This window comes from Pelodiscus sinensis, chromosome 10 (assembly GCF_052426305.1).
Source record: "Pelodiscus sinensis isolate ZL-2025 chromosome 10, ASM5242630v1, whole genome shotgun sequence".
Taxonomy (NCBI): domain Eukaryota; kingdom Metazoa; phylum Chordata; order Testudines; family Trionychidae; genus Pelodiscus; species Pelodiscus sinensis.
Genome location: NC_143061.1, coordinates 11,332,115 through 11,343,316, shown reverse-complemented (window position 1 = coordinate 11,343,316; position 11,202 = coordinate 11,332,115). Strand labels below are relative to the sequence as shown.

The 11,202-nt window shown below is 43.5% G+C and overlaps 1 protein-coding gene across 1 annotated transcript; it reads left to right on the top strand.

Annotated features, from left to right (window-relative positions):
- The first annotated feature begins 37 nt into the window (after positions 1–37).
- NDUFB5 (NADH:ubiquinone oxidoreductase subunit B5) lies at positions 38–10,873 on the top strand. Its single transcript, XM_075938034.2, has 6 exons — positions 38–235; positions 4,449–4,534; positions 6,118–6,184; positions 7,054–7,115; positions 8,659–8,765; positions 10,647–10,873. Exons 1-6 carry the CDS (start codon positions 109–111, stop codon positions 10,765–10,767), a joined length of 570 nt encoding a protein of 189 aa, XP_075794149.2. The 5' UTR covers positions 38–108; the 3' UTR covers positions 10,768–10,873.
- The last annotated feature ends 329 nt before the right edge of the window (positions 10,874–11,202 follow it).

Sequence of the window (11,202 nt, the reverse complement as noted above, 5' to 3'; positions counted from 1 at the left end):
TGGGGCGAACTCCAGGACAACCTGCCCGATTCCAAGATGGTGGCACTACGGCTTCGACAGCGTTGGGGTTAAATAGCCAGGGGCCTTTGCCTGCTGCCAGTTTCAGACATGGCGGCTATGAGCCTCCTGCTCCGGGCAGCGGCTGCTTTGGGGGCTCGCAAGGTCCCGATCCATGCTGCGGGCGGGGGGCGCGTTTCCTTGCTGGACAGGAGCAGCCTGTCCTCCGGCATCTTCGGTAGGGAGCCCCGGGTGGGGGGGGGGGGGGGATGCTCGGTGGCGCTAGCGGGGTGACCTTGGACAGTGGCGCGGGGGCTTTGGGCAGCGGGGGCTCTGAGGCGGGGTGGTTGGGTCTCCTCTGGGGGGAGGGTTTCACTGGTGGGGGGGGGGCTCCTTGGGGTGGGGCTTCTATCAACAAGGAGGAGGGATTTTTTTTCTAGCGGTCAGAGCACCGCCGTGCGGGCCCTGGGATTCACACGCTCCTCGTGTGATTGTGACACCCCGTGGGGCCAACCGGCAAAGGGTTTCCTGCTCTGTCACGGAGACCGTTACACTCAGGCCTGAGAAACACTCAGCACCTGACACGAGGGCTGTTAAAAAGCGGTTAATTAGATAACCGTATAACCGCTGTAAGCCTGAGCGGTTACACGACCACACACCGCGGGCTCTGCTGTATAAAACTTGTACAGCGGAGCCCCAGGTGCAGCCGGCTCACTGGGAGCAGGGCTAGCAGCCACTGTGCACTGGGAGCCCGGGCTGCCGGCCCCATGCCTAGAGAGCCAGCTGTGTTGTGTTGTGTGCTTTACAGTATAAGCTTTATACATCCACAGCATGGGGTGTTAGCCAGCTCTCCAGGAGCGGGTCCAGGAACCTGCTATGGTAACAAATAAGCGTATGCTTATGTTAACCATTTAAATAGTTACACTGTTACTTTTCTAGTAGAGAGTGCTGCCCCGCATCATGGGCAGGTGGAAGGTCCACACAGCTGCCCAAACTCCCCAGTGGGGCTCCCTGACTTTATTGGGGTGTGTGGGAAGGCTATGGCTTCCCTGGCACCGCCATTTCCAGTGCCTCTGATATTTTCATTATGTAAATATTTGTACTTTAATTTAAGGTCTGTGTCCAAGGCAGTGCTGACAAACAGGTTTTGGTCAGACAAAGGCTCTCAAGTCACACAACTCTCCGCTGGTCATGCAGGTGAAGCGCTGGAAAACAATACAATGAAATCTCCATTTACATATGAAGGCAATAGGAAAGGTGTACGTAGGGGAAGAAAATCTAGCTATAAGGCTTTGCTTGACCTCACGCAAAGATAGTGAACTACTTCTGAAGGAAGTCTGTGCTTAAAAATTCTGCAACAAAAAATTGCAGCAAGTATGTCTGTAACTATACAGACGTCAAAAAAATGTCCTGAATCTTTTTTGTTAAATAGATTCCTTACTAGGCATATTAATACTGAACTCTGAATAATAATTCAGTTAAACTACAATACAAAACTATTTCCTGCACCCTTCAGACATAGTGCATGGTTGGGGGAAGTCAGAGATAATGGAGGATCTGAGGCAGAGGGAAATAAGTGCTAGGAACTAAGAAGCCAAGGTGTGAACTTAGAGGATTGTTGGGTATGGGTGGGGAAAGTATGAAACAGGCTTTTTGAGGGGGTGAGGAGAGATTGTTAAGGAGCTTCCTCCGTGCAGACCCTGGCTAACCCCTGGCATTTTCCATTCAGTCAGGAACATCTGCCGCTGTCCCCATGTGTCCCTCCACCTCCACTCAGACATCCATTCCTCCTATTCCCATGTGGCCCTACACCACCACCTCCTCTTTCCCCCCCTGTCTCTATGTGGCTGTGCACACGTGCCCATATACCCATGTGTTTCTGTGTTCCCACTCAGCCACCCTCCATCCATATGTGTCCCTAGCTTCCCCCATCACCATGTGGTCCTGCACTTCCACTCTCATTTAGCCCTTTGCCCAGTCTGGCCCCCCACAATAAGCCTTATGAGCCTCTGTCTGACCCTCTCCCCATAGCAGCTCCACAATGTCTATCTCCTCATAGCCCCTGTCTTCTGACCTGGTCCAACAGGTGCTATGAAGATGCCTCTTTTTCTTCCTTATCTGGCTGGGAGTTGCTGTTCTGTTCTATCACCACAGCAGCCTCTGGTGAGCAAAAGGCAGAACTGCAGCAAATTTCCACAGAAGTTTTTTTTCTGCACAAAAAGTTTAAAATATGTGCACCGTTGGGATGGTGCCAAATTGGTGTGACCGTACCAACATGCACTTAGTTAATTGTGCACACAGTGGTGCACAGTTCTCCCAGCAGTAAGTGAACTTTGGGGCTATGAGAAGAAGGCAAAAAGACACTCCTTGATTAGGGATATTAGATGCAGTTTATTTTAATAATTGTGTAACCACACCAAATCTTATCAGTTACACAATTATTTGATGGTCCCCGGAAGCAGAGCCAGCAGCCAGTGTGCTCCCAGCCCTGCTCGTGGCCCTGCTCCTGGGGAGCCCCCTGCCACCCCACCCTGCTGCCTCTGATATAGAGGCAGCAGCACTGGGTAGGAACAGCCAGTGCTTTTTTTTTTGTTTAAAAAAAAAAAAAAGTGCCGGTACTCCAGGGGAAAAGTTGTTGAGCTCTGACCAGAGATGCCGGTACTGAATATTGGGCAGTACCGTCACAAAAAAGGCACTGGGAAAAGCCCCACGGATCAGCCTCTGTCCATGGTGAGCTTGGTCTGATATAGAGGCAGCAGTGCGGGGGTGAGGGAATAGAGAGCGGTGGCAGCTCTGCAAAGGCAGTTCTCGTGGGGGGCAGCAAGGGGAATGGGCAGCTCCATAGAGCTGGCACATATGGAGAGATGGCTTAAAAGCCAACTCCTCGTGTATTTTCTCCTTCCTGCAGTGCAGGGGGGACAAGCAGCTCTACAGGAGCCGATACATGCAGGGAGCAGGCTTGAAAGCTGGCTTTCTGCATGTACCAGCTCCCGCCTACCCCCCTTACCCTCTGTGCTGCTGCTTTTGTCAGAGGCAATGGCGTGGGAGCGGCTCTGCAGGATGCGGTGCTTGTGGTGAGCTGTCTTAAAAGTTGGCTCCGTACAGGCACTGGCTCCCATGCTCCCTTCCTTACTGCCTCTGATACAGAGGCAGCCAGGGTTGGGGGAGTGTGTAATTGTTTGGATTATTGGTTAATTGTTTAAACCAGTCTTATTGGTTAATTGTTTAAACAACTATAAACTAACATCCCTGTCCTTGATACTTTACCGAGAAAGCAAAAGTACAGTGCTTTTGGCATGTATGAAAAAGGGATACCAGTTATGTGAGTTGGAGATGCTGAAAGAAGGCTTTGGTTAAGAATAGACAGCTTTAGACACAAGGATAGTCTGTTAAGTTTAATATATAAAAAGTGTGTTATGATTTTGTTTTATATGTAACCCTTTGTCCTTATTAGTTATCTCTTAAATCTTAGCCTTTTATGAGAAATATATCTCAGTGCTATGTTATATAAGAGCTGACCTAAAGAGGACTGGGATGCACCTCTTTTTAACCTATAATGCACAGTGAGGGCTAGGATCAGCACAGATGAGTGATGTTTCCCCTGCTTCTGTGAGGGGGAAAATAAGGTGACACAATCCTGGTCACCCTGAGAAAGGGCCACAGTGACCTTAGCCAAAATACTCATGTTTTGGTTTCCCTTTGTGAAAAGGAGAGAATGAGGTGGTCTTTGAGATCTGTAGATGAGAACTGCAAGCTGTTAAACTTTTTCTTGGAATAGCTAGCTCCTAAAGATACTTGAAAATGGAGAATTTTCTCATTACCTTGATCATTTAATGCACATCATATGAGAAGACTCTTGCACTAAGCCATATTGAATCTGCTTTGAGAATGCAGAGTTCTGCTCATGCAGAGCTTGTTGCAAGGTTGGAACCCAAATGTTCAGCAGACTCCCACACTAAATATGTAGTACAGCCTGATATAAACCTCCTTTTCAATATCTCAGGCATTGCTTCTAACTGTTGATTTCATTCCTGTTGATAATCTTGCAAAACTGAAAGAATTTATAGTCCTCTGCACAAGTGTCCATGTAGGAGCTGATATGTCACCTTCACACGTATTCCACGATAGAGTTGGGGGTCAAAATTTTGGCCACCGCTACTCAAAACTGAGTAGCGTGCTAGAGTGTGAGCTTACCTACCAGTAGAAATTTTACAGGGAGGATTCTTGGGCAAACAAAATTTCCTTCAATTCATCAGTTTTGCCTCCATGATTTGCTCCATGGAGAGAGTTTTATTTTGGATACCCCCACTTCTAAAGTGTATAATTGGGACTCCCCATTCCACAGTTACCCCCATTAGTCAGTGTTTTACTACTTTTTTCATGCATTGAAGAGTCTGTACATAGTCACTAAAGATGGGAAAAGAACATAATACCATGGTTTAATTTTGCAGCTCCAGTTCGACATGGAAGCCATGGGAAGAAAATGTTTCCCATCACTGCAACAAAGTTCTATGACAAACGATTTCTGAGTTTGCTGGTGAGTTAATTTTTTATTGTTTCCACTCTTAATGTAACTTATTGAAGGATTGTGTTATTTAAGTCATTAATATGCTCGTTCCTATTGTTTACAATACAGTAGCATCCAAAGTACTACTAGGCACTAGCCTCACAAACAAGATTTCCTTCTTTCTATCATGAAGAACTTTGTTTATAAAAACAAAGACAGACAGGACAAAGGAATACATCATACCAACTAAGTGGTCAAGGTTCTAATTTTTGTGTGGCCTTTTAAAAATCATGTGTGTCACATAAATAAATAAATACATAATACACACACACACACACACACTCCTTTCAGTTGCCTAATTTTAAGATATTGTTAGTTAACTGCCACATTTTTATTGTTATTATTTTAAATCCTTGCTTGTTGTCCTTTTTTAATTTTAACTGTCCTCTTCTCTCCAGGTTTAAGCTTTTGGCTGTTTAAATCTTGTAAAACTTCTCCCAGTCCAGGATCCCCTATTGCTGTACCACAATAAGTGTATCCTGCTTCCATCTCGCTGATCCACACCAGACATATATAAACTCTGTAGGCCTGATCCAAACCTTGTTCAAGTCAATGACAAGGTCAGGTTTGGATCAGATTCAATATGAAGAGGAAAATAGCCAGATGGGACTCCTTGATGGAGGCCAGAGGGTCTGCATCGCCAAACATACACTTTTCAGTTAATGATAATTGTTCTTTTTAACAGATCACACGTTAAATCCAGCTTGAAGTGGATTTTTTTTAAATTTGTGTTTTGACTCAAATTCAGTCACAGAAACTTTAGGCTTGTAGTTTTAGTGCTTCATGACAGTTAATCTGCTCCAGGCTTTCAGTAATATTGTTTACATAGAAACAGTATTGCCTAGTACAGGTTGAACATCTCTAGTTTGGTACCCTTAGGACTGGTGTCAAACCAGAGAATTTGCCAGACCATGGGAGGTCAATATTGTTTAGCAGCATTACTAACAATTCCACTGCTTACTGGGCTCCCAGAAGATATGTAAGGGTAAATTAGAGCTAAATAACAGCACAAAAACTGAGAGCCAGGACGGGTGGCCGTAAACAAACTTCATGGGACTGTGGGAAACTTGGCCACCCCCATGAAAAGTGAACATCCAGCTAACTAAAATCATGTCGGACCACAGATGTTGCCAAACCAGAATGCTGGACTAGAGAGGTTCAACCTCTAGTTAGAACAAGAGAATGGGATGATACATCCCTAACTCAGAAACGGAGTCAACTTTATAACTTTCTCAAGTCACTTATTTTTCCTGTTGCTCAGTTTGCTTCATTGTAAAAATGTGATTAATACATGTATCACCTGGGTTATGAGGAATGTTTAGCAGTTTGGGTTTTTTTGCAGTGTTTTGAGATCCTTAGTTATAAATACAAAGTATTTTAGTTGCAATAATAAACTTTATTTGGCTGCATACAGAAGATATATTGTGAAAGGTCAGATTTTGGTGTTGTAGTACAGAAGAGATGATTGTAAAAATAACTGAGATTTGCAGAAGAAGTGATATATTTTTCTGTGAAACTGATCTGGCATCTTTTTCTATCTCCCTGCTAAACAGAGATTCTATATATTATTGCCTGGGATACCAATAGCAATATTTATAACGTATGTCAACATCTTCATTGGTAAGCATTTCTGTGACGTTTAACTAAACTACATATTGAACATTGTTAAAGTTGGATACATGAAATGAAGTAGGTCTGATAGTATGTCTTGATTGTCTTCAAGATTGCTGGAACACTTTTATCTATGGTAACGATGATTTGTCATATACTCGAGGAAAATCCTGTAGCTGACCTAACATCTCTTCTTTTTCCTACCTGTTTTATAAAACATTGGGAAGCTTTGGAGAATTGATTAGTAGTTACATGTGTCTGTACACCATTTGATATTCTTGTGCTAATCATATTTGCATCAGTTACGTTTATGTTTGTGCACCTCAGAGCTACCTATTCAATGAAAAGCATAGCGTTTCCTGTCTGCATTTAAATGCATAATTTGTGCATATTCCAAATATAAGTATACAGATTATATATATTTAACAGGACACTGCCAATTTAAAAGCAAAATTCTTCCTGACTTTTTTAACCTAACAATGTAATTAACCTTAGATTGCATTAATTGAATGGTCAGAAAATGCATTTCACTAATGTTTTACAACTTGTTTATTTTGCAAAGGTATATTGGGTACAGTCAGTTTCACTCTCCTCTGTGAAGTCAGTCATTTTCCCTTTTCATTGTGTGGGTTAAAATATAGGTGTTTATAACCGTACAACAGAATTGGTAGGAGAATTCAGAAGCTGGTGTAGCATCTGAAACTACTTCCAACTCTCTCTCTTTTTTTTTTTAAACTGAATAGAATCAAATCGATAGTGTCTTTTTAAATACTTTGTGTTTGAAATACTCTTTGGTTGGTCCTTATTTGTATAAGGAAAGCAAAGTGAGTTTCTGAAATGTCAATTGTATTGAACATCTCTCCATTTTCTCTTGCTAGGTGAAGCTGAACTTGCAGAGATTCCAGAAGGTTATATTCCTGATCACTGGGAGTACTACAAAGTGAGTACAAAAATATGAAAGGGATATGGCATTTCCAGTTACACTCCTCCTCACTATACATCAGTCTTGTGAGGAAAATATTTAAAGTGTGTTGGATATATTAATGAGGGCAGATGCCCCTTTGGCAACTGACATTCCCCCTCTCCCCCGCAAGCCACCTGCACCATGCCCCATTGCTCCCAGTGGCCCCTTAATCTGGATGGCACCCCATAGAGAATAGGGGCCTGGCAAGCTCGGCCTCCCCTCCCCTGCTGCATGCCAAACACCTGAGGTAAAAGTCCCCCTCCCTTGCAAACAAGGATTCACTCAGCTGAAGGGAGCCTACCTAGCTCAGTAAAAGGATGTGAGCCTGGTGAGCTCAATACCAGAAACTACCCTTCCAGAAGCAGCAGCAAGACACCTTCCTCACCCACTTCTTGCTCAAGTCATTGCTTGTATTTCCCTGGGCCCCCATCGTCACCTCCTGTCCTCCCAGACCGTACACTGCACAAGTTATTGCTTGTTTTCCCCCTTCACCCATCCTCCTCCAACACTGAATGAAGCCCTCTTTGGACAAGGGGTGAGCCTGGCAAGTTCAAAATCCCAACCCAACAGGAGTAGCATCAAGAATTCACCCTTCTTCTGCACAACTCACACTCCTCCGATCGCCAGAATACTGACTTTCTGAGATAAAACTTACCCCTTCAAAATGAGCAAAGACTCTGCTAAAGGGGACACATGCAAAATAGTATACATAAAAGCTAACCCAGCAGCTTCAGGGGGAAAATACCTCCTTTATAATTAATTCCCCTACTGAATGATAAAATCCTGAGGTAAAATCTATCCATATGCATGACAAGGACTGAGTGGACTTGTAGGGTCTAAAGATTTACATTGTTTTATTTTTAGTGCTATTACATAAAATAATAATAATATCTGTAATTCTACATTTGTAAGTTAAAGTGATAAAGGGATTGCACAACAAGTACCTGGCTAATGGTTGTATATACCACTATACAGACTTTTATCTGACTAGTTCAATTTACACTGGGATTAAATGATTAAATAAAAGGTTCCATGTGTAAGCTTAGTATAAAGGTTACTGAATCTTTACAGTAATAGGTTTGGGGTCCATTTTATGGAAATTATGGTAGCAGTTTTTGATTAACTAGTTCAGCAACTGTCTGTTACTAAAATATAAAATGCAGATTTCCCTCTATTTTAACTGTCCTTTTTAAAAATTCCATAACAACCTATTTTATGGTGCAATATTTTGGATAGTGTCAAAAATGGAAAATGGGTAACTTTTCTCATAGGCCTTTATAACTTGTGACTAATCCTGCTTAAATTAGTGCCATGAATGATAATAAAGTTAAGCATATAAGTGTTTGCAAGAGTAGGGTATGCAGCCTAACATAATTTTTAATTGCACATTATCATGGTAAATGGTACTAAAAAGAATATTTAAAAGTATGATCAGATTTCCCTATCATTATTCTTTGTGTGGGGTTCTTTTATGGAAATTATATAAATTATCTAATATTTTTATTTTCATGTCTTCCAGCATCCTATAACTAGGTGGATTTCTCGTTATCTCCTTGACTCTCCTGAAAAGGAATATGAAAAAATGTTGGCGTTAATTGATATTGAAACTAATAAATCTGACCTAAGGTAAAGAGAGGATGCATTTGCTGAAGCTTTTAAAAGCCAATATGTACTATCCTAAACCATTTTGGTTATGATAGAATAGGACATCTCATCAGGGCTTGAAAAATCCTCTGGCCACTGGTGAGTGAAAAGCTTTTCCTGGCAAATATTCGTTCTAAGTCATCAGTTTTTGCAGAATTTAACTTCAGTTTAAAAATAGTTGCAACAATAACTTTTCAAAAACAAACCAAGTGTAAGCCAGTGGAGTTTTTATCTTCCAGAGTCAGGAGACAGACAATTCTTGTGCCTCTGCTAATGCTTACAAGTTTGGTCTGGTTTGTTGCCATTGTCCAGAAATCTATGGACACCAGTGATATTGCCCAGTATCATATTAGTGTAATACTATTGTTGTCTGAGTAAACTGAGCACCAGCAGAAGAGATTCTAAACTTCTTGGAATGTTGCCTCTAGATTTTCTTGATAGAGTCTCTCCCACCTTCATCTTTCCTTGTTATTTCTGAGGCTATGTCTACACTGCTGCTTTTTATCGGAAAAAAGTATGTAAATTGCGCTCTGTAATTTGCATACCTTTTTCTAATTGTTTTCTTGGAAGAGGCTTTTCTGAAATTTGGCCTGTCTACATTGGGCCAAATTTCGGATAAAACCCCTCTTTTGGAAGAGCCCTTCTTCCTCGTAAAATGAGGAAGACTGGGCTTCCAAAAGAGCGCGTGTGCTCTTCCGCAAAAAATGTCGCAAGAGCAGATGCCTTCCCTGGATGCAGCGGCCTTCCCTGAACTCCGTAGTCTAGACACAGCCTGACTGAAAAAGTCAGAGGAAAGTTTTTAGTTCACTATTCTGAAGATGACTACACTTTGTGGTTAGAAATCCTATCAGTTTTTTTTACAGTTTTATTATTCAGTTAATTTATTGAAAAAAATCATTGCATTTCACTATATTTTCTTGAGAAATAAAATACTAATTCTGTGTGTGTGTGTGTGTGTGTGTGTGTGTGTGTGTGTGTGTGTTTATAATATTAAAAACATTTTTCCTGCAGGATGACAGAGTGACATCGTCATGTCATTCTGCGTCCTGCCTGCCTCCTCCCATCCTCCCCTTTTCCCATTGCTCGGGAGCTGGGGCTGCCATGCCGTGGCTTCCCTCCTCCCCAATGCTTGAGGGGAGAGCATAGGGCATGGTGAGGCTTTGGCTTGGCTCCCCCCCACGGCCAGAAGGAGAGCGCCAGGGCTGGTGCAGCTGAAGGAGGGAAGGGAGTAGAGACGGGGCTGGCATGGCCTCGGCCCTGCTCGACGACTAGGGGAGGGGTGGAGGAGAGACGGGGCTGTCTGGGCCACGGCCCTACCTGATGGTCGGAGGGATGGGGGAAAGCTGGGGCTGGCGTGGCTTGGGGGGAAAGGGGATAAAGCTGGGGCAGGCGGGGAGGGGGGAAGCAAGTAGAACTGGGGCTGGCACGGCCTCAGACCCACCCAGTGGTTGAGGGGGAAGAGCAGGGGATGGTGCAGCCTCTGCCCTACCCAGCGGCTGTTGGGGAGAGCTGGAGCTGGCCTAGCCTTGCTTCTCCCTGACAGCCAGGGAGGGGAAGAACTGGGGTTGGCCCAACTTCTGCCCTTCCTGACAGCAGGGTGTGTGAAAGAGGGAGTAGGATAGGGCTGCCACACCCTCTCCTGGCCCTCCCCAGCGGCGGGGGAAGAGCCAGGACTGCCTACCCCCAGAGAAGGGGTTGGAGAGCATAGCGCGCAGGGGGTGCAGCCTCCTAGCTCTTCATATTTATAGTATTTTCTTTATTTAAATAAAGTTCCTGTGATAGCTGTAGAAGAGGACTGAATGTGGACCATGGAAAATGATTTATTATATGTTGAATTTGACTTTCATTTTCCATTTTTTGTAGGATGAAAGAGAAGGAAGCGCGTCGACTAATGAGAGCGAGGGGAGATGGACCCTGGTATCAGTTTGAAACCCCTGATAAAAATCTTATTGATTATTCTTCCAAAGCAACTCCTGACAATTAAGCAGTTAATCTACTGTTTCAAAAGGGCACCCACGAATAACGACTGAATAATGTAATGTATATCCTGTTGTTACTTGCTGACTTAAATAAAAGTTTTTATTTGAGTATTTTTCAGTGTTGATTCTAATAAGTTTTAAAAGGTTTGTTGTTAATATTGTACAAATGTTAAATGTATACTGATGGAGGCTAAGTGTGGTATGTCTGTTCCTAATAGTTTGTGTTTTCCAAGAGTGTCAGTAGGTGATCTGGCTGGTGGTGTAATGTGTCTAACACATTTCAACACAAACCAGAGCCACCACAGACAAGTGAGTGCAATGAACAGGGAGAGGGCAGTGGGGCAGAGTGGAGCAGACCTGTGTGACTCCAGGCCCCCCAGTAATCTCCTGGGTCATGTTGCTCAGGGGAAGGAGTTTGGGGGAAGAAGGGATGGACTGGT

What these genes read in the sequence shown, in the direction of transcription:
- NDUFB5 (XM_075938034.2), top strand. Translation starts at nt 109, where the DNA reads ATGGCGGCTATGAGCCTCCTGCTCCGGGCAGCGGCTGCTTTGGGGGCT. An exon ending in GTATGTCAACATCTTCATTG is followed by an intron (nt 6,185 to 7,053) that starts GTAAGCATTTCT and finishes TTCTCTTGCTAG; the next exon opens with GTGAAGCTGAACTTGCAGAG. An exon ending in ACTAATAAATCTGACCTAAG is followed by an intron (nt 8,766 to 10,646) that starts GTAAAGAGAGGA and finishes CATTTTTTGTAG; the next exon opens with GATGAAAGAGAAGGAAGCGC.